This window comes from Labeo rohita, chromosome 6 (assembly GCF_022985175.1).
Source record: "Labeo rohita strain BAU-BD-2019 chromosome 6, IGBB_LRoh.1.0, whole genome shotgun sequence".
Classification (NCBI taxonomy): Eukaryota; Metazoa; Chordata; class Actinopteri; order Cypriniformes; family Cyprinidae; genus Labeo; species Labeo rohita.
The window spans coordinates 14,655,318-14,678,934 of NC_066874.1; the positions used below are offsets into that span (position 1 = coordinate 14,655,318).

Consider the following 23,617-nt stretch of genomic DNA (forward strand, 5'->3'; position numbering starts at 1 on the left):
GGAGCCCCCTACTGTTGCCTTGTGTGCTTTCTTTTAAAAGTTTGCCCATGATTCATATGCATGTCAGGAATCATATTTATGTACTTTCATAACTGTAGACGCATTATGCACCTATTAAGCAAGGAAGAATGAGACTGAGTAAACCCAGCACAAAATTGTACAGAGATCATCTAACCTGTACAAAAATACAAACATTTATTTATTTACACTCTCCTCTATGTTTCTTGCCTCATCAGAAACCCTGTACAGGTTTATCCTCTGACAGGTGGATTTTTAATAACCTTCAGGAGAGATAAATACAGTTTATATGACTACTGAGATCCATTTTGATTGGATAGCCTACTGACTTTGTTTTTTTATGTCTTTATATCAGCAACAACAAGGTTATTGGATAGTCTTTTGTGTGTCATCTGTGATGTAGGCCATACCAAAAGCAGACCAACCCCCTTTTTTAAGTGTATGTGGCTGAATATCCTTACTGCTAGGGGTTAAGATATTCATTATTGAGGCTGTTCCTCGTAGGTGAGAGGAAATTTGGGACAGGTACATCCAGATGCTGGGTTCACGCCGTGCTGTACTTCTCCAAACCTCCCCCGCCAGCTCTCTGGAGATTCTCAGGTGATATATTAGCTGACAGTGCAGTTCACAAAAAGTCTTCTGAAACTGGGGCTCTAGGCTGCTTTATTTCAATGAAATGACTGGAATTGGACTGTTTAATGGTACCTTTAAATCTCGCAAGAATTCGTAACCTAATTTGCAATACAATTATTTGCAAGAAGAAGGAATGGAAGGTAACCATTCGTCTTTTCTGGTTCTATGCCTTTAAAATACCTTATTATACGATGATGTTTTCCTTTAATTTATAATGTCACATTTTAAATATAGTAAATAAAATCCAAAGAGCCATACAATACACATGAATGTGCTCTTGAAATATTTCAGACAATTTAATATAAATTTTGTTGTGACTTAAATCTTAAATCAATGCAAATGTATATCTGAACTATCATCATATCTGAACTGCATTAGGGTTCTATGAGGTTTGTGGGTATCTCCACCTTAGGATAGCTCCGTCGGCACTGGTACTGACAATATATCTGCTGTTGGGACAGATCCTCACATTTGTGATGCTTCCACTGTGCCCGATGCCAACATGGGTCACTTCACCATCAGAATAGTGCCAGAGCTTTAGTAATTTGTCATCTCCACCTGAAAGAAAGATTTGATATTTAGCATTATAAACTGCAGAGAGCAGCATGAATATGCACTAAAAACAGAAATGTTAGATTAGCACCTCATCAACTCAAACTGCGAAACCCATTTAAAAATAACTGCTGGGATCAGTTTGAATTCTGCAAGTGTTTATTTGGACCTGGTGAGCAGACATTTATCCAACTGTTTTGCGAATGATGCTTTTCAGCATCGTTATAAATACTTCTGTTTATATTGTTCATTGTGCCACCTGTTGTGATTGTTACATCCGCCATATGGCAGAATAATGACTCTGTATAAATAAAAAAACTCTGTATGTGAAAAGATACTGAAGGTACCTACCAGTCACAAAATATTTTCCGTCCTCAGAAATGTGCATGCCATTTATAGCTCCCGACAAGGAGCCCTCGAGTTCTCTGATTGCAGAACCGTCATACACCTCCCAGTAGCCAATCTGTTCAATGGTAAAGATTGCATTTCAAATGACCTATTCGGGTAGATCTTAGATACACTGGCGGTAAAATAAAATAAAATAAAATAGAATAAAATAAAATAAAATAAAATAAAAATAAAATACAATAAAATCCACAGAGATGGATGACAAATCTAATAGAGGTAAAGAATAAAAAGAGCAACAATTAAAATAATGCGCAAATCTGAGAAAGACAATGTAATTTCTCAGCATGCATAACTTAAGATAAGATAGTGCAACATAAGAAAAACAGTGGCTCTAAGCTTTCAGTTGTTCTTTGTCTTGGGCTGTTGTATCTGAACCTGTATACAACAGATATTACATGAATCTAATTTTTGTAGGCCACTGATTGCATTTCAGCAGTAATGGAGACGTTCACTGTTGTGACATGGCTTTCTTTTTTAAAAAATTGGATTATTCATTTAAAAAGAAACAAAGAAATGAAAAAAATCATTTCATTCGGAATGGTTTTCATTCATTAAACATATATCAGAATGTATCAAACCAAATATTAAAAATATAAAGGAAGAGACAAAATATATGATGGTTTATGACAGAATAATTCAATCAAGTTTTAAAATGTATGAGCACTATTGGAACTGCAGACAGGGCAGGTCTGGTACGTCTCATTGAGATGGCTCTGTCCCAGCAGGCTTTGTGCCAGCACTGGGTATCCGGCATGACCCCAGTATTGTGTCCTTTCAAGTACTGTACCTACTGTGCTGTATTTGGCTGCTTTTTCTGGACAACAATATGCATTTGTTTTTGTTTGGTTAGAGTCTGGAGTATTATTAATTACTGCTATTAGATGTTAAATTTAAACCAAAGAGGTTTGTTCTTTGTCCAACTGCAGCAAATCTTAATCAAAATCTTACACACTTTCCTTTAATACTGTTGGTACTTACTGAAAATACAAGGTCTTAGAATAAAACAGAAGAGCATTATGCTCTAAAACCTTTCCTTTTTTCATACAGATAAAATATGAATGTTTCTAAAGCGCTGAGGGTATCATTCTTTCCTGTACTTCTGTGTGATGGACATATGTTTAATACACAGCAGCACACGCGTATGCTAATAAACTGTGGTCTTTAAATGGCCACTGATGCTGTGCCCTAAGACTAGCAGATGGAGTATTTGGCACAGAGCAGAATGAGCGGATCCTACTACATCCACGGGAGACTGGGAGAGCTTTCTGTCAGCTTGTTGTTGTTGTTGCACACAGTATCTACCTCTGTTTTTTTCCTTCCTGTCTACTCTCTCACCTATCTGTCACTCTCTGTTTCTGGCCACATTTCTCCCAAACACATGCCAGCGCATCAGTCTAGTCTTGTACCTTTCTGTCAGTGCCACTGGTGATGATCTGGAATTCCTCAGGGTGGTAACATACAACACTAAACAGGGTGTTAGACAAGACCATTTGATTCCTCACGAACCTCCTGGATGGAAATGAGAAGAACACAGACAGATATGGTTATTTCACAAAGCAAATGTTAAATCAAGACAAATGACAAAGTTGTGCACAATGGAATAACTTGAGGGCAACAACAGTATGTCTACATTAAATGTCCAAGTTTTGATGGTCTTCAAACTCACACCAGGTCCCAGATGATGCAAGCTCCATCAGAGCTGGCTGTCACACACTCCTTGTCGTTACTCTTGATCTTAATGCAGTTAACCGTAGCTTTGTGCTCCTTCATGGTCTCGATGAGCCGATATGAGTTCTGGAATATCTCCCATACTCTCACCTTTAGTACAGAAAGATGTCAAAGTATACATTCATTCTGCATTCTACAAAAAAACAAACTCTACTTTTTACATGGCACTGTCAAATTCGATTGTGACTGGCCAGCTGTGGCATTCTGGTCACAAACGTGGTTATATAATGAAAGCTAAACTATGTATTTGACAAAGTTAACTAATTTCTTACATATGCTACTGTTCAAATGTTTGGAGTAAGAAAGACTGTTATTAACATATTGGCATATTCTACATCCCTAACCTTACCCAATATCTAAACTTAGGAACTTAAGAACTATTAATAAGCAGCAAATTCATAGGCAAAAGTCATAGTTAATGGTTACCTACTGGGGAGAACTGGACCTTAAAATAAAGTGTGACCAAAACTTTTTAAATGTTTTTAAAATAAGTATTTTATGTTCACCAATGTGTATTTATTTGATCAAAAATACAGTAAAAACATTAATAATGTGACATTATAACATTTTAAATATCTATTTTCTATTATTTTGAATATAATTTTAATATATTTTAGAAATGTAATTTATTTTTGTGATAGCAAAGCAGAATTTTCCATTACTCCAGTCTTCAGTGTCACATTTATCCTTTAGAATTTGCTGAAACATTTCTTATTATTACCTGTTATGAACAGTTGATCTGCTTTATATATACAGTTGAAGTCAAAAGTATACATACACCTTGCAGAATCTGCAAAATGTTAATTATTTTACCAAAATAAGAGGGATCATACAAAATGCATGTTATTTATTATTTAGTACTGCATAAGATAACTGAATAAGATATTTCACATAAAAGGCATTTATATATAGTCCACAAGAGCTGAATTTATAAAAATGACCCTGTTCAAACATTTACATACACTTGATTCTTAATACTGTGTTGTTACCTAAATGATCCACAGCTGTTTTTGAGTCCCTTGTTTGTCTTGAACAGTTAAACTGCCTGCTGTTTTTCAGAAAACTCCTTCAGGTTCCACACATTCTTTGGTTTTTCAGTCTTTTGTGTATTTAAACCTTTTCCAGCAATGACTGTATCATGTCAAGATCCATCTTTTCACACTGAGGACAACTAAGGGACTCATATGCAACTATTACAGAAGGTTCAAATGCTCACTGATGCTCCAGAAGGAAACACAAGGTATTAAGAGCCAGGGGGTGAAACCTTTTTGAATTTGAAATTATATTACTTTTTTTTTTTTTGTCTTCTGGGAAACATGTAAGTATGTTCTGTAGCTTCTGAAGGGCAGTACTAAATGAAAAAAATATGATATTTAGGCAAAATAAGTAAAAATGTACACATCTTCATTCTGTACAATAGTTTACATCCCTGGCTCTTAATGCATCGTTTTTCCTTCCAGGCATCAGTGAGTTGTGCTGGATTCTTGTTTCATTCTGGGTGCTTTTTTCTCAAAAAATAAAAAATAAATAAATTTAACACAATCATGTATTGACATACTGATTATGTATTTGGTAAGATAATGTGCATTCAAAAAAACAAAACAAATAATAAGCATTTTTTTATATTTACACAACTTAATTAATAGTAAGATTTCATCAGATTGAATTGAATAATCCTTACATATTTTAACTGAATAAATGAACAATCCTTAATCAATTATTCAGTACAAATATGTAAAGATTATTCAATTTAATCTGATGGAATTTTACTATTAATTAAATTGTGTAAATATTAAAAAGGCTTTTGTGTGTGTGTGTGTGTGTTCAGTAATGCACAGTGTTTATTCTAAAACAGGAGCAAAACTCTCAAAAGTGAGGTTTTTTTTTGTATCTGATGTGCTGTACCTGTCCTTCTCCCCCTCCACTGACAATCCTCTTGCAGTCATTGGTCGCTGCTATGGCAGTCACTCCCATACTGTGGGCATTATGAATTATCAGCCTCAGCTTCCCACTCTCTGGGGTGAACACACGGATCTTCCCATCATTCCAAGCTGACAAAACAAGTTATCAATTAAAGAAACTTTCTCAACTGCAGCAGAATTGTGTTGAACTCAAAACGTGTTGAACGACACCATTTTCATTCACCCTGTGAGGACAATATTGGAGATTTGTGACTTCATAGTCTATGTCTATTAAATAATAAATAATAAATAGATACTTAAAACTATGTCTATTAAATAATAAATAATAAATAGATACTTAAAAATGGTTTTCATACATAATATATATATATATATATAAACACACATTTTATATATAATATATTTATAAATACAGCTCCATACACTTTGTAGAGTCAAAGTTTTTTTGCAAAATGTTAATTATTTTACCAAAATAACAGGGATCATACAAAATGTATGTTATTTTTTTATTTAGTACTGACCTAAATAAGATATTTCATATAGAAGGCGCTTAAATATAGTCCACAAGAGAACCTGAAGGATTTTTCTGCCAGTTTAACTGTTCAGAACAAACAAAGGACTCATGTACAACTATCAGTAAACAACAACGACAATAACAAAAACAAAGCTGTGGATCAATCAGGTAACAACACAGTATTATGAATCAAACATATGTAAACTTTTGAACGGGGTCATTTTTATAAATTTAACTATTATTTTCTCTTGTGGACTATATGTAAATGTCTTTTTATGTGAAATATCTTATTCGGGTCAGTACTAAATAAAAAATAACATGCATTTTGAATGATCCCTTCGGTTTTTGTAAAATAATTAACATTTTGCAGACTCTGCAAGGTGTATGTAAACTTTTGACCTCAACTGTACTACATAGTATAAAATAATTATTATTAATAGTTATTAATAAATGAAACAATTTTTGTAAAGTTTAAATTTTACAGTTTGTAACATTTCTAGTGCACATACAGATCAACTGATTATCCTGTATGATACTGACCACTGAAGATGCTCCTGCCATCCTGTACAAAGCCCAGAGCGTTGCATGTTATGTTAGGCACCGTGATACGCAGAAGCTCCTTGGAGGTCTCAGTATGCCACACTCGTATGTCATTCTGTGAACAGGTGGCAAAAAGCTCTGATGTCGCACTGTTGAGAGTAAAAGAGAATTAAAGGCAAAGGCAAAGAGGGTCAATGCTTTTTTTTTTTTTTTTACCAAGGACTCCAATACAAAGCTTATGTCTCCCTCTAGAGGCAAAATGGAGTATCACTCACAAAGGAAAGGCCACGTCCTTCACAGCACTGTTATGATTTGTAGCAATAAGCTCTGGTTTGAAGTCTGTGTAGCCTAAATTGTAGATCTGTGCAGCTTCTGTCCCAACATAGAACTGCTGCCCGTCTCCACGCAGGGTTACTGATGTCACCCCTCCCTCCAACTGAACACTCCTGTTACAAAGGATTAGTTAACCATAATTAGTGGTTGAATGAGATGAAGGAAGAGAGAAAGAATAAATAACAAAGAAGGAAACAAAGAGCAAAATAACAAAGAAGTTAGAGGAAACAAGGGTTGTTATATACTTAATGGTTTTGAAATTCCCTCCTGAGCACAAAGACAACATCCCATCTCCTGATCCAACTAAAATATCACCAGTCTTCAAGACTTTAAGAGTGTTCACTCCCTGCAACAACAAGAAAAAGCGCTTGAGATGTGAAATGACATTTTAGGTCTGTTAAAAAGTTTTGTTCAGACTTGGTTTGTGTGCGTCTCTGTTAACTCATGTTCTTTGGACTGTGTAGTGCAAATAAATAAGAGCTTAACTGAACTAAACAAAAATTGGGCAAAGAGACATACTTTATTTTCTGTCCATCATTTTGTACCAGTATGTATATGATATAAATGCAGCTTAAATGCAAAAAAAAAAAAAAAAAATAAATAATAATAATCTTAGAAGCTCACAGTGTTAAATCAAAACTGACTCACCTTGCTGAATTTTTGTTTAACAGGACCACAGCTGTTCAGCAACCTTGTCTTCAGGTTCACTTTCAGAATATCTCCACTAGTAGTTCCACAGTAGAAATAATTATCATCATCTGGGATCTGAAAGGCAAGGAAAGCACTTAAGCTGATTCATGTTCTATATACCAGTTTTATACAAACATAAAAGACAAAACACTCTGAAATCAGGTAAGAATGAGAGAAACGGAACCGACAGTATCTGTGATTCTGCCTCACCTCTAGGCATTTGACAATTCTCTTGAGCTGTCCAGTCTGACATTCTGTGGGCCGGATCTTTCTGTTGGGCAAATCAAGCTCCCATACACGCAGAGTTCCACTTGAAAATAACACACTAAATTAACATTTGCAAAAAGTGATAAGCACTTTATTTCAAACACACTACATCTATTTGTAGTATACATTTATCAACTAATTTCTAACTTCTAAATATACGAATTACATAATCATGCAAAAGACATATATAAGACTGCAATTTACAGTATATTTGTTAATCCAGTGATATTTTTGTATGCACAAAAGCTCTACAACAGACGTATGATCTGATCTTAACAGACTAAACTTCATTAGAATTATACATATTATAAATTATACACATATAATTATACTTGTAGGAATTTATTTTAATGTGCCATGAAGTGTGTACATACACTACAAGACAAAAGTTTTTGGACAGTAAGATTTTAATGTTTTTTTAAAGAAGTCTCTTCTGCTCACCAAGCTTGCATTTTTTTGATTCAAAGTACAGCAGAAACAGTAACATTTTGAAATGTTTTTACTATTTAAAATAAAAGTTTTCCATTTTAATATATTTTAAAATGTAATTTATTCCTGTGAATTCAAAGCTGAATTTTTAGCATCATTACTTCATTCACATGGTCCTTCAGAAATCATTCTAATATTCTGATTTGTAGCTCAAAAACATTTATTATATTATTATGTTGAAAATAGCTGAGCAGAATTTTTTTTTAGATTTCTTCGGTGAATAGAAGGTTCAGAACAGCATTTACCTGAAATAGAAATCTTTTGTAACATTATAAATATCTTTATCATAACTTTTGATCAATTTAAAGCATCCTTGCTAAATAAAAGTATTATTTTCTATATCTAAAAAATAAATAAAAAAATTATACTGACTCCAAGCTTTTGAATGATATAATGTGTAATGTTACAAAAGGTTATTTCAGATAAATGCTAAAAGCTGATCTTTGGACCGTTCTATTCATCAAAGAATCCTGTGAAAAATGTGCTCAACTGTTTTAAATATTGATAATAACAGTAATAAAAAATGTTTCTTAAACAGCAAATCAGCATATTAGAATGATTTCTGAAGGATCATATGACACTGAAGACTGGAGTCTTCAGACTGGGGAAAGGATGCTGAAAATTTAGCTTTGAACACAGTAATAAATTACATTTTAAATTATATTTAGATAAAAAGCAGTTATTTTAAATAGTAAAAATATTTCACAATATAACTGCTTTTGCTGTATTTTTGAACAAATAAATGCAGGCTTGGTGAGCAAAAGAGACTTCTTTAAAAAAAAAGAAAAAAAAAACATAACAAATCTTACTGTCCAAAAACTTTTGACTGGTAGTTTACATATATATATATATATATATATATATATAATGAACACACACACACACACACACATATATATATACACGCTACCAGTGAAGAACCATGTCTGCATTTATTTGAAAAACAATATTGTAAAATATTTTAAAAGAACTGTTTTCTATTTAATATACTTACAATGTGATTTATTTGTTTTAGATCAAAATGGAAATGGAAGTTTCTTGCATGAATTATTACCATGAAACTGGACTTACTTTCCAGCAGAGACAAAGATTTCATCGTTCAGGTTGGTGTACTCGATGGTGAGGCAGTGACCAGCACTCTGTGCTGAAGCAGGACTGCCACATATAGCCTCCTTACTCTCGATGTTCCACACTACGATACTAAAACCATCAAGTAAACATGCTAAGAAAATAATTTCTATTGTAGCATTGGATTAAACTGTAATATAAGTAATAAGGTAATAGATACAGATATAAACAACACAACACTGCAGTAGAATTTTACCTGCCATCATCCTGTCCACCCAACGATACAAGGTACTTATCATTTGGGGAGAAGCTAAGATCTTCAACTCTAGCTTTATGTAGCATGAGACGGGCATAAATCTCCTTCTTCTCATAGTCCCAGATAATAACATCAGCCTGTAGTGAGAAACAGTCATCTCATTTCAACAAAGATATTGAATAGAGTATTAAGGGATCACTATACCTGATTTTATACATACATTATATAGCACTATACACTTATTATATATATAAAGTATTTATTTGGTGTTATTAAACCATGTAAAAAGCACAACAACAAAAGCGCTTTTATTGCACCAGCTCACCTTAAATCCCATGAACGTGACCTGTCCAGATGCAATATAGCGTCCACTTTTGGACACAGAAATGCAGGATACGTTGTTGGTGTGGCCATGAAGGAAAGTTTGTCTTCCACTTTTCAGACTCTTAATAATAACAGTGCAGCCGAGAGGATAAATGAGATGTTCTTTGTCTGGGTGCACTTTGAGTCCAGAAAACACATGACCTGTATAAACAGTGTAGATGTTTTGTTACCGCTTAACTATACTCGTATTAGAAAACACAGTGAGTACTGTATTATAGATCAAACAAACAAATGCGATAAGGTTTACAGTTTACCTTACCATTAAACCCAATAACAGCCACTAATGCGAGTTGAGGGACTTCTTGCGTGTCTTCTGCCATTGTGATAACTTTCAGCTAAGAGTAAAAATGAGTCGAAAACGCTGCTGGCTTCGGGAGCCAAACACACGTATCCAGGCAACAGCAGCACGCTGTGTTTGGACTCGTTGCTTAGTAGCGTAGGCGAGTGCATTTCACTGAAACGATTCATTTGAACCGATAGATAGATAGATAGATAGATAGACAGACAGATAGATAGATAGATAGATAGATAGATAGATAGATAGATTAATGAATGACATAGTGCATTGTTGTCATTCAGTTGTTAATCGGAAACTCAATTTAACGATTTGACTTTGTCGTTTAAATTACCGGTTGTAAAAAGTCTTCCTACAAGTTGTTGTGCAGCTTTTTAACATTTTCGTTGGTAAATAGGCCTTATACTTATCCTGACACGGTGCACTGTTTTTCAGAGGAACAGTTTTGTTATGTTGACCGAAAGCTGGTCCCTTTGCTGGTTTATGCTGGTCCTTGACCAGCAACATGACCAGCATAAACCAGTAAAGAACCAGCTTAAACCAGCAAAGGACGAGCTTAAACCAGCACCAAAACATACCTAACCAGCATCCCAGCATCAAAACATAGCTACCAGCATATGCTGTTTTTTTTTTTTTTACCAGGGTAGTGCACTCATTTAATCCCATAATGCACCACGATGGCCTAAAAAAGCTTTATACACAACATATTCTTAGAATAGAAGATTCTGTTAGCTAAGTGTCAAATGATTACCTCAGGGATAGATGAAAATGTGGAAAAGTTCATTCGCCTAGGAAGGAATCTTCTCTGTCAAAAGAAACGCTGCTCAAGTGAATGGGAGTAAGTCTGCTGTCTGTAATAACTAATTTTGCCACTGAAATAATTTTATATCGTGATGATTATAAGGTATGTATGTATGTATTTATTCACATTCACATTCATTTTCATTAATTAATTAATTCATTCGTCTTATTTGTCAGAAAAGCAGTTCTTTATTTTTTTAAATGTAATTACTATAATTTGTTTCACAATTCTAAATGAAAACATGTAAAATTAGTCATTTTAAAACCTTTTATGTTCTAAAGCATTTATTTATAGTACGTTTTTAATTAAAATAAACTATTTAAATACATTTTTAATTGACATATTAATATGTGTAAAGCATTAAAGACATGATATAAATAATACATAATTCTTAAGTATATAAAATAAATAAATAAATAAATAGACTTTAGTTAGATTTTTCAGGTGTATTTGATTATGATTGGATCTTCAGAACAGTGGATCTTGAAGGCATTGTTACCCACCATTGCTTTGCTGTATCACTTTACCTATAGCTGAGTGGTTCAGTTTTGATTTGCAATTGGTTACTCAGAATAAAACCAGCTTTAGAGCAAGATTAACAAGATATAGCATAAACATAAACCCAGTCCGCATTCTTGAGCCCAAAAAAACAGTGTTTGCCTAAACTAAACTCAAATCTTAGCCATTATAACCTACTTTGTACAACAACCCTCAGTGTTTTAGTCACCTTTCTTTTAAATATTTACACAATACACATATATTTTTATTTACCACCACCATGGTTTAATTTCACTTGTATCTTCCTGGTATAAAAGTTCTCTATATTTTATTTACAATAAACTGCTATTCAAATACTGTCTTTACAAACGTTAGTTATTCCATAATTACAGTGAACAACGGGACCACAATGTTAAATTAAAGTCATATAATAATAAAGTATTTGAAAATGTAAATAAATTATATTGTGGAAATTTCAATCTTAAATTTACAGAGTTTTTTTTTCGTACTGTAGTAGCACAGCAGTGTACATGTAGTTTTACACTGCAGTAAAAAAAAAAAAAAAAAATGCTTTAATGTCCTTAGCTTTGTCTGAAAGCATGATGACATTTGGCAGTGTGACTCTGATATACAGTATGTGGACAATGAACACATATCCTCCACAGTCTTCACTGTGAAAGCAGTGGTGGTACAGACAAAGAGTGCTGGATTCCCCACACCTCTAGAGACTGGATCTTGAAGCATCCCCTGCACAGCGGTGGACTCTCAAACGTATCACAGCGTTCAGAACAGCCAGCTGTCAGATCAGCCTGCAGGTGCAGCGCGTGGCCACCATCACCACCTGCAGGATAGACACCACACATAAGTAGCCATAGGTAAACGTGTGTATACACAACATTAAGTCTAAATTAAGGAACAGCCTGTTTTTCCCAGTAACGTTGACACACAGGTAGTGTTCCAGCACATTTGTAGGTGAAAGGTGCAATCAGGACATGCATATTTTAACCTGTGAGGCAACCACGTTGTTTCTAATAGCAATAAGGGATAACTGAGCTTGAAATACATGCTAAAACCTTTCAAGAGGAAAAAAACAACTGCTCACCAATGAAGAGTGTCTCATCATCCCCTGCCATGAATTTGAAGGCTGACACTGTACAGAGTGGAGAGCCTCCAGTAGTTCTGTCCACATGAGTGGTTATCAGAGAGCTAATGGAGAGAATTTGTTTCTGATGAGAGGAATCACATTTGCCAGACATCCCAGAGATCTGCAACACTGTTCGCTGATACCGTTCCATTCCTGGTCGTAGCTGAAATGTTGATTTGATTATTCATTAAATTACTTGTTATTTACTCAAATGCAACATACAGTTTAAAGCACAACAAATCAATTGAATCAGATGGCAAATGTAGACTTACAGTGAAAACAAAACACTCTCCTGTGCCAAAGAACTTAAATCCCTTTTCATCACAATTCTTCTGAGCCCAGTCTGAGGACAAGAAAGCCCCACAAACCTGTGTTGCCACAAGGCCAAGCATAAGTAGATCAGAATTTATGAAAGTACTGAAATTTCAGTATTCTGTAAGATTTCATGTAAAGAAAAATGCATACATACCTCCTCGTCGGCAGTTTTCAAGAGTAAAACAGTTGGATCGTGACCTTGAACTTTGGAATAAAACCTAGAAGAAAAAATATATATTTTTGATATTTCTAAATATAAAGCACAATATTTTATATATGTAGACTGTTCAAAAAATTTGGAGTCATTAGAATATATGCTTTTTCCCCCCAGCAAGGATGCATGTCAGAAAAGGCTTTTACATTGTTACAAAAACCTATTTAAAATAAATGCTATTCTTTTAAACTTTATATCAAAGAATCTGGAAACACTTAACAATAAGGTTCAGTAGTTAACATTACTTAACTACTTTAGTTAACATGAACTTAGAATGAACAATACTTCTACAGGATTTATTATTCTTAGTAAATGTTAATTTAACTAAAAAAGTGCTAGTTAACATTAGTTAATGCACTGTGGATTAACATGTACTGAACAACTGCATTTTCATTAACAATGATTAATAAATACTGCAATATTAAATACTGTAAAAAATGTATTGTTCATTATTAATTAAATTACATTTAATTACATATTGCATTTAATATATTAAAGTCCTACTAAGAATCCTGAAAAAAAATCATCATGGTTTCCACAAAATATAAATAGTACAACTGTTTTCAACTGTAATAATAATCAGAAATGTTTCTTGAGCACCAAATCAGCATATTAGAATAATATCAGATCATGTGCCACTGTAGACTAGAGTAATGGCTGCTGAAAAATATTTATAATAATAAGTATTATTATTATTATTTATATGTATTTTTAACCATTTAACAATTTTGAAATTATGAGATTACTGTATATTGAAAGTATTATTATTTATGTAAGTGTCCCCTTGAATCACAATAACTTACGAAGAGAGCCTTCTGTCATCAACATTTGTGCCGAATAGCTGCACAGGACTGAATAAAGCAAATCGCTCTGGAATCCATGCCCAGACCACCCTCATCTCTGTTTCAGTTACTACAGAGGAGCTGAAGGCCCGAAAATCCATAGCTTGGTATGAGCTTAGGGGAAAAAAAGATATCTGTTGCAGTTTTATTGTCAATATCAGAAATACAGTTTGTATATAATAGCAATTCAGTACATTTTTATAAAGAACTAATTATTAAATATAGCTGCAAGCAGTGGGGTTCAAGTGCTTTAAGGCATTTAATCACATATGGAAAAAGACATTACATATTATTAAGCAAGCCTGTAACCACCTAAATCAATTATTTAAAAAGCATTTTTGTCAAATCCAGGTAATATACTATAGAAATATGATGTTTTTTTTTAATGTTTATGACTGTTATAATGCCAGCTGTGGTCCAATCTCCATAAAACTTTGCATGCTTGTTTAGAATCACCTGTCTCATGTGCTCACCAGGTTTCATGAAGTTTTGAGTTTTGAGTTTAGGCTTTATAGGCTTTTGGGTATATTTAAACAGGCCGTTTTTCTAAGTGACCCCTTTATAGCTTTCCAGTGGGTAAATTTCAACCTTTTTTGATCATTTTTGACCTAGGGAGTCAAGACTGACGGAAAAACCTAGGACTAGTTTGCAAAAGTGTTTTTTTTTTCATCTTCTCAGTCATTTAACAAATGGTTTGACTGACAGCAGTGGTTCTAGAGGCAAAGTTGTTCGGAATGAGGAGGTCTATTCAAAGAGTCAAACAGGCCCACTGAGTTTCGTTCTGATCAGCCACTGTTAACCTTGTCTAATAGGTCCTCAAACTACATCAGCCAATGGCAGTCATGTTTTTTGAGATACTTAAATGTCCTTATAGACACTTGTGGCACTTTGGGCCAAGACCGTGCATACCGATTTTCCTGTTTGATAGGTCAATCGGTTGCATCATTATAGCCGTTTTTATGTGTTTTTTTTCCCCTCATAGTGCCACCAAGTGACCAAGCTCTGTGACTTTTTCATGTGACCTCAGATTCAACTCTTACATACATGTTCTGAGATTGGCGAAGATATCTCATTGCGTTCAAAAGCTATAGTTGCTTTAGTAAAAACTGACCTGCCCCTTTCGAACATTTTGGTGACCCTTTGCAAATGGTGAGTTAAAAGTTCAAGTTTTTTTGATAATTATTGATATTCACTCTTCCTGCACTGGTGTGGTTCTGATCGGGCGAAAAAATTTGCACTTGAACACAAAACTAGGTTCTTCAAAAAAGGTGCCCCAAAGATTCCAATAACATAAGACAATTTTGTTATTTTGATCGCTGTAGCGCCCCCGTCAGGCCAAATGGGGTGAGCCTTGGTGACACTGTAGATGTGTGAGTACTACCATCCCTCCAATTTTCAAGTCTCTGCGACTCTGTGACCTCACAAATCCCTTACCTCTTATTGTGGATGTCCTTATGAATTAGTGCATCCTTGTTGGCATTGAAGAGATAAGTCAGTTCGTTGCGTGTGGGAAGCTGTATACTAAAAGCCCTCTGAAGCAGAGCATCATTAGTACTGTGTCGTCCCACATTCTGCACAAAATTCTTCATGTCCTGTCTGAAGTCGTCAACGTGGGCCACTCGTGAAGACACAGAGACCTTGTAAAGGCTGAGTAGAGCAAGAGCTACACGGTATAAAACTTTGTAGCCCTCCAGTAGATAGACATCGAGCACTCTGATAGCGTATGTGAAAGGTAGATCGGCGAAGATCCACATGATCCAGTCAGAGTAGAACTCAAACAGGTTCTGGTGGGAGCTGGCTATTAGCTTCCGGATTCCCCTGCAGTATTTATTGGCAAGGTCTCCAAAGGTCATGCATGAGGCACGTGAAGTGAGGAAAGTCTGGTCGATGTAACGCTTTTTAGGGTCTGTGTAGGACACCAGGGAACAAATACTGTGGAAACACTGGGCTTCATCCTCACTGAAGTGCAGGAGAAGAGACACCAGAGCGGACAGAATAGGACAGTAGCTGACATCAGGAAAGTGGTGGTTTACACAAATGAGAATTTTTTTTACGGAATTCAGACCTGCTTTGTTAAGGCAGTATCTGGGAATTTCCCCATCCTCCATGAACTTTGGGAAAGGGTGTGTGCTTGTTTGAAATTCCCCAAAAAGCTTCCCAGCTAAGCCATGGTAAGTGTCCACATCAGCTGTGGTGGATGTGCTCTCGATGCTGTGGATGATGTGCTGGTAAGCCTTGGCTCTGAGAGTATGAGGCATGGACCAGAATCCTGTACGGCCCATTGCTTTGAGCTCATAATGATCACTTGAGAGGATCTTCTGATAACGGATGGCCGCTTCTGGGTCGATCTTTTCCCAGTCTACATACTGACCGTATTTCATCCCAGAAGAAGAGCTTATCTCCCACTTATCCACCTCGGAAATGGTCATCATGGGTACACCCTTTAAACTTCCTTTTTTTCCTGTTAAAATAATGAATTGCTCAAAAGTTAAAAAAGTTGCAGCACTATAAGTAGAATAATAATATTATAACTCATGTTCCTAACCGTAGAGAGCCCTAACTTGTAAATATATTTGATAAAAATATATTAAACTTTTTTTTTGCCTGCATATTTAATATTGTCGTCTGACACTATAGAATTCATTGTTTACACTCTCAAATGGTTCTTTATTGGCATCGTTGATACCACAAAATCCTTTTTTATTGCACGAAATGTTCTTTATAGTTGAAAAAAAAAAGGTTTATTAGATTATTAAAATGTTCTTTCTTTACACAAAACAAAACAAAAAACTTGTACTACCAGGGTTAGTAATTACTGATTGAATTCTAAGGCATGACTGTGTAAACCCCCTTTTGGGACTTTTATTTTTTTAAGTGTATGATTAGGTGGAATTATTATTTTATAACTTAGTTAAATATTACATAAGGTTAGTTAAAGATGCTCAAAATATGTGTAACATACTGATTATCAGCTCATATTAGAGATTTAGGTTAGCTGATAATGGATATTTAAATGTACTAATATTACCACAAAATACAACTTTGGAATAAAACCTAATATAAAAAATGTTATATATTTTATATATTTTATAATATTTTTTTAATAAATATAAATGTTTATCATATTAATGTTATATATTTTGCAGAAATATTGACGAAACCTCTGAATATTACAGATTATTTAATAAAAAATTACAAAACAGAATGAACTATATAATAAATCAAACTAATTATTATTAATTATGCTTATTTACTACTACTACTACTGCTGCTGCTACTATTACTAATAATAACTGAGGTTTAAAAATATTTATTAAATAGATTTCCAAAACATGATATTAGGCAATAAAATCATATTTTCAAATTATGAGTTATATTCATGGTATAATTCATGTAAGCATGCCTGTGTAGAAGTGACATACAAGAAGAGACTTATGTCATGAACATACAGAATAACTCACTTTGGGTTAAAGCAATAATAATAATAATAATCTTTAGCCAATCACGAAAATATTATCTTACTGTTCATTGTGATGACTAAATTCACTTCTGAGTTCATTTTAAAATTATGATTTTTGTGTTTATTTGTTTGTCCATATGAAATGTATGTAAAACTCGTCTTATTCGAAGAAAAATGAAGCTAAAATTATCATTACAATTATTTTTCCCTGAAAAGTAGTTTTAGAAGGTATAAGCTTGTTCATTTTAGGGTTCGATTCACTGTTAATTATTAGTAAATAAGTAGGTTACACTTTATTTCAATGTGCACTTGTTACAGTGTAATTATACATTTAAGTACTAAGTATTATTAATTAACTACATGTACTTACTTTATGGTTAGGGTTAGGATTAGGGTTTGGTTTAGGGTTACTTGCATTTAATTATGCATCATTAATCGTTATTATTATAATAAGTGCATGTAACGTGTAACAAGGACATCTTAAAAAAAAGTGTTACCAACACTAATTATTGATTTTAACATAAATTAATTGCACATAGAGCAACTGTGTTACATAAACATTTGTTTTTATTTATTTTTATGAACTCTATCCAAATACCTAAAAGGCAAATTTGGGAAGATTACTTCAGAAATGTAATAGGTTACAGATTACAAGTGACCCTGTTTAAAATGTAATAAGCAGTAGCTATTTCAGTTACTTTATTAATGTAGCTGATTATATTTGATTACTTTTCTAAATTTCTAACAAATGTTTTCAACCAAATCAGACTTTAGCACCTCTTTGACCTCTTCGAAATCTTTGTGAGGTTAAATACAGATTTAAAAAAAATAAGATATAGTTTAATAGTTATGATATTGTTTTTGAAATCAAATCTTTGCATAGCAATGACAGGAAACACTGGCATCTACACTCTTAAAAATAAAGGTGCTTTACAATGCCATAGAAGAACCTTTTTTGTCTACATGGTTCCACAGTTCCTTTAACATCCGAAGAACCTTTCTGTTTCACTAAAGGTTCTTTGTGGTGAAAGAAGGTTCTTTAGATAATAAAAAGGTAAACACAAGATGGTTCTTTAAAGAACCTTTGACTGAATGGTTCTTTGTGGAACCAAAAATGGTTCTTCAATGGCATCACTATGAAGAACCTTTTAAAACACCTTTATTTTTAAGAGTGTAACAATGCTTTGGGAAAAATGGTTATCTTAAAAAAAAGGGATGTACATAAAACCAAATAAGAAATAAAAATAGTTATCAAATCAGCATGTTGTGACATATTTTTTAGCAGTCAATGCAATTTGGGAAAGAAAAATCAAATATGTAATATCTAATATATCTGTGGTATATAACCCCCTTTGTAATCATTAATATTTTCATAAGTAACTGCAACTTAAATACTCTTTTTTTTTCTCAGTAACTGTAACAGATTGCAGTTATATTTATTTTGCCATAAAATTACATAATTCCTTTGGGCAATAACTAGTTATTGCCCAATACTGCTTAATGGTGACATTTTTAAATGGTAAAAAGATCTTACTCACACACCTATAAGCTCCTTGCTGGCTCGTTTGCTTGAGTTTCCTTTAGGTCTTTTGATCGGAGGCTTTGCAGTGATAGATGTCCCACCAGTGTTTCTCTTCCCATCCTCATTGTGTAGTGATCTTGCTCTTGGTCTCATAGAATTGCATCTGCTAAAATTACCTGTTCCTGCATCATCAGTGTCAGAAACATAGAATGATCTTGAACGAGGTCTTATGTAGCTTCTGTCCTTGTCAGTCTCTCCCACTGAGTGTTTTGTCTCCTCAAAGCCGTAAAGAGATCGAGAACGGAGTCTACCACAGTTTGTCCGGTCCACATACTGTGAATTATTGCCATCCTCCACATTCCGGACATTCAGATTTGTAGAGCCAAAATGGGCACATGCAATATTTGTAACCTGGAGCATGGCCCCAACCACTCATGTCAAAGAGACAAGTTGAAGTTCAGTTCACAGTTGGTTTGTTGTTCTGTTTGTGATGCCCTGAGACACACAGGTTTTGTTCAGATGGTGTGACTGTCACGTGATCTGCACAGGTGGCTGTAGTACTACTGTATAAACAGTGGAAAATTTCAGACAGCCTCTTTTATTTTCTGTGTTTTGCAACCTGTGAATATAAGCACCTGAGTATGAACACTGGTAATAAAACCATTGATATAACATAGCATCACAATGATGTGTAGCAATTAAAATTTTAACATCAAACAATCGACATCAAAACATTTTTTTTCTTTCTGTGCCATCTGTTAAAATTGAAGACTTAACTCTGACTTAATATCATAAAGGGATTTAACTGAACTTTTTTGTGTTGGGTTTATTCTTAAAAACCAAAAGCATAACATCATTGTCACAAGTTCAAATGCCCATGGATGTATACAAAAACATATGGTCAGACATCTTTGTCAAAACATATTTTTATATATTAAAAAAAAAAAAAAACAGCATTGACAGAATCAGACAGTTCTGTTATAACACTTATATATGAAATTAATTTGATGTAACTACCTCTTTGGGTTTAAAAACAGAGAAAATCTGTCTTCTTGAAGTGTCACAGAATGTTTGTACCAGACACATCTTAATGCCTGTTTTTCCAGGAAATTCCAAAAGTCAGTTCTGTTTTCAACACACTGTTATTTATTCAAACACATATATGTTTGAATGTGAAACAAAATGGTAAGGCTCAAAATGGGGGCTAACAGCAATAAATAAGATGCTAAACTGGTTCTTTTTGTTAGAATGTTACATGTTAACACACTTAGGTTAAGGTTTATCTTATAAACATTACACTGCTTGATATAAATTAACCAGGAAGTATGTTACTTGCATCAAGATATAAATAAATACATTTCTAAACATAACAGTTTATTTTTTTATCCATTATAATAGGTACAAAAGCTGTCAATGGGGTGGTCACTTTCAAAAAACATCTTACCATTTAGGTAATAATCTTTACAACTTTAGTACTAATATGTACCTTCAAGATATTTATATTCAGTAGTGTACCATTTTAATATTGGTAATATTTTAATATTGTACCAATAAAAACGAATAATTGTGGTTTCAATTTGAGAATCCAGAATGCATAGCTTAGTTGAAGCAGTGGTTTTGAACAAATCTGAAAGTAAAAAGCAAACACATGAGGTACTAACCTTTGCGTAGGTGGTCTCTTTGGGGGCCTTCAGGGCAAAGGTGTCAAGAGAGCATGCCTTGTGAAATGCTGTTACATATTTTCTGTGATGATCTGTTTTCCCCTCAGCGGGGGCTTGGTGGTCACAGGTGCTTCCTCAGGGGACTTGGTGAGCACAGTTGCTCTCTTTGGAGACTCAACATGCACAAGACACTTACTTGTGGGTACCGAGTGGGTGCTGTTCTCCTTTTAAGGTACTGGAGGCGACTGATAGTTCACCCAAAAATGAAAATTATTGATTTACTCACCCTCATGCCATCTTAGGTGTATATGACTTTCTTCTTTCAGATGGATACAATCAAAGTTATATTAAAAAATGTCCTGGCACTTCCAAGCTTTATAATGGCAGTGAATGGGTGTTGAGTTTTTAAAACCAGTTTTCTCTTGGCTTATATCAAAATCCTTGTTTTGTACTTCTAATTTGTGACAGGGGTTTTGTTTTGCTCACTCCACTGTGCTTCCATGTTCGTCACTTCTCACCGGAGCTTATGCTCTCATGTATGCGTGTATGACATTAGCACCAAATTTTCAAGAAATGTCAAACAGAACACACTCACACTGCCTTGCAGTTGTTTAGCCAGGGGAAGATACCTGCAGCAGTGGATCCTCACTTGTTAGCCCTGGAGTCAGAAGACCTGTAGTTTGGGACATTTCATCATCTGGTCATGCAAGAAACGACCCCAACTCCACTTTTATGAAGATAACAGTCCTGTTATCTATCTGTGAAACACTGTAAGAGAAAAGAGAGGGACTAGATGAGTAAACAAATAAAAGATCAGGCTATGTTAGTGGCAGTCTGTCAGAGGAAGCAAATGAAGCCAATAGCTTTCCTCGATTTGATAAAGTTAAGGTTTGTTGCAATCTATTTATCTATTAATGTGCATAACACAGATGACAAAAAATGTGAAATTACACTGCCCTCCAAAAGTTTGGAAACGCCCCTGGCAAAGTGTGGTTTTGGATGATATCAGCATAAATCCTTATCATTTTTGGTGCAAATACATTAAAGTAACTTGACATTATCATTGAAGACCAGCAATAATCATTTTCATTTTGATTACATAATAATGACAATATATACATGTCAAAGTCAGACATGCTCCAGCTGTAATGCCTGGTTACTGGTTTAAACTAGGCCCAGGTTTTTAAAAGATTTTTGGGTCAGCACACCTTAATAGCTTCAACAATTGATTGCCAATTAAGTGTAGAATACAATGAATTTAGGCCCATATTATGCAGAGCTGTAATAGCTGCCGATGGTGGATATTTTGATGAATCGAAAGTTAATTTTTTTCTATGTATAAACTGTTTATGTAATAAAATATGTTTTCGTAGTCTGTGTTGTCCCTTATCAGTGCAAAATTATGACAAATTAAAAAGGATTCATGCTAATGTTGTCCAAAAACCCACTTTTTTAGGGCGTTTCCAAACTTTTGGAGGGCAGTGTATATATGTCAGTGTATATAGTATTGTTTGTAAAGAGTTATTTAACACCAACTACAATCTTTATTCTCAGATAGTATAGTGTACATTGGCACAATAATTATCATTCATTAATATCATTTATTGACAGTCCCATTGTCTCTAATAAGATCTGTTTAGGTTGCATGCACAGTAATGGGTTTGATTCTCTTGATAATTTACACACTTTTATGATTAATTATTTCATAACTTATGGAAAATGTGCCATGTGCCAAAGTACAATTTATGTATATTTTTTTGAGTGTTTGAGTGTTTCATCAAAGAAAAGAATGACATTTTAATTCATTTTGAAATATTTAGATCATAATTAGATGCTTTCAATAAGAAGCAAAATTAACATACTAGTTAATTAAAAAAAAAAAAAAATTCTTGTCTAAAAAATTGTAAAGGTTGTATCTGCAAGGCGAAGTAGCTACTGACGATGCAAGACCTGAGATTTTTGTGAGATACCTGTTTTGCAGTATCTCCCACTCAGTTGCTTTAAGCATGGTTCTCTTTGCAAGTGTTCTTGTAACAAATGACTAAAACAAGAACAGTTCTCATAGATCAAAATCCGTTGCAAGTCATCAATTTATCTTTACAAAAGTCATCAATTTATTATAAATATAAATTGTTTAAAATTACTTTCAGTACATAACCACTCTTGGAAAAATAAATCTTAATAAAAGAAGTCTGGATTTTTTAATATCTCATATAAATAAAATTATCATAAATAATCATCCTAGAATCATCCATCATCTAAGTGATCGACTGAATCAACAACAGGTTACATCGTTATACCTATAGGTGGTAGCAGGGACCGTCGTTTACAAATAAGTTCTCTCAACCAAATCGTTCAAAAACGTTTATTTATAAAGAGTGTATGCATGAAAGAATGATTTAAGAGTATTTGTTAAAAAACGCTGGCTAATCATTTCGGCTAATCAAACTGTTGCTCGGTGCAATTTCGCTATTGTTTACAACTGAATTCTGTGTATCTGACTCCATGGTCTCTCTCTTCTCATTTAATAAAAATATTTCAACTCAAACCTAAATTTTACGTCTACATATTTATTTATTTGAAAGGCAGTCGTGCAAAAATGAGCTAATGTAGCATATGAACCAATATTAAGCAAATATTAACAAGATATACGAAAAATACGAAAGCTTGCAACGTCAATCTAAATATTATAGTAACAATGTGTTAAACAATGTAACGTTTATTTAACATCTGTAAGAACGTTAACTGTGTATTAATATTGAGAGTACCTGAGATTTTTAATTTAACTTATTCCCTCGGTGTGTCTGTATGAGGCCACCGTCTGACGTCACGCCAAACAGGAACTAGCAGTGCGCTGTTTATGTTGATGGTGATTTTGCTCTGCGTTTCTACATAGACGCTTTTTATAACTGACACGAAACTGCCGCAATATGTCACAGGATTTGTGGTATGCATTTTATGTTATCGTTAATAGATATGTGAAGTCTACAGTTCTGTATCGCAGACTTCAAACTTCATTTGCTGTTTAGTGAATCTGTAGCAGTCAGATTAGTTCAGACTGT

General features: G+C 34.0%; 3 protein-coding genes across 7 annotated transcripts in view; 1 reads left to right on the forward strand and 2 right to left on the reverse strand.

The window, feature by feature from the left end:
• Positions 1 to 221: 221 nt before the first annotated feature.
• Positions 222 to 10,219, reverse strand: cfap52 (cilia and flagella associated protein 52). Its single transcript, XM_051111681.1, has 14 exons — positions 10,062 to 10,219; positions 9,744 to 9,943; positions 9,419 to 9,555; positions 9,166 to 9,294; positions 7,549 to 7,648; positions 7,297 to 7,413; positions 6,894 to 6,994; positions 6,591 to 6,761; positions 6,316 to 6,464; positions 5,245 to 5,390; positions 3,278 to 3,429; positions 3,018 to 3,120; positions 1,555 to 1,666; positions 222 to 1,209 (listed from the first exon to the last, which is right to left on the reverse strand). The coding sequence occupies exons 1-14, from the start codon at positions 10,120 to 10,122 to the stop codon at positions 1,034 to 1,036; spliced, it is 1,854 nt and encodes a 617-aa protein (XP_050967638.1). The 5' UTR covers positions 10,123 to 10,219; the 3' UTR covers positions 222 to 1,033.
• A 1,038-nt stretch (positions 10,220 to 11,257) lies between these two features.
• LOC127167090 (TBC1 domain family member 24) lies at positions 11,258 to 23,381 on the reverse strand. 5 transcript variants are annotated; one of them, XM_051112927.1, is made up of 10 exons: positions 23,324 to 23,381; positions 21,185 to 21,323; positions 20,556 to 20,800; positions 18,915 to 19,457; positions 15,347 to 16,373; positions 13,874 to 14,026; positions 13,011 to 13,074; positions 12,814 to 12,909; positions 12,500 to 12,704; positions 11,258 to 12,238 (listed from the first exon to the last, which is right to left on the reverse strand). In XM_051112927.1, exons 4-10 carry the CDS (start codon positions 19,312 to 19,314, stop codon positions 12,066 to 12,068), a joined length of 2,118 nt encoding a protein of 705 aa, XP_050968884.1. In that variant the 5' UTR covers positions 19,315 to 19,457; positions 20,556 to 20,800; positions 21,185 to 21,323; positions 23,324 to 23,381; the 3' UTR covers positions 11,258 to 12,065. The 5 variants fall into 5 exon arrangements, with proteins under 5 accessions (XP_050968884.1, XP_050968882.1, XP_050968883.1 ...); XM_051112925.1 differs by lacking the exon at positions 20,556 to 20,800 and having other exon boundaries at positions 18,915 to 19,513; XM_051112926.1 differs by lacking the exon at positions 20,556 to 20,800 and having other exon boundaries at positions 18,915 to 19,513; positions 21,151 to 21,323.
• stx8 (syntaxin 8) overlaps positions 23,378 to 23,617 on the forward strand; it is a 75,508-nt gene continuing 75,268 nt past the window's right edge. Inside the window, exon 1 of the mRNA XM_051112930.1 lies at positions 23,378 to 23,502. Within this exon, the coding sequence (XP_050968887.1) occupies positions 23,486 to 23,502 (17 nt within the window). The 5' untranslated portion in view covers positions 23,378 to 23,485. The remainder of the gene's footprint in view (positions 23,503 to 23,617) is intronic.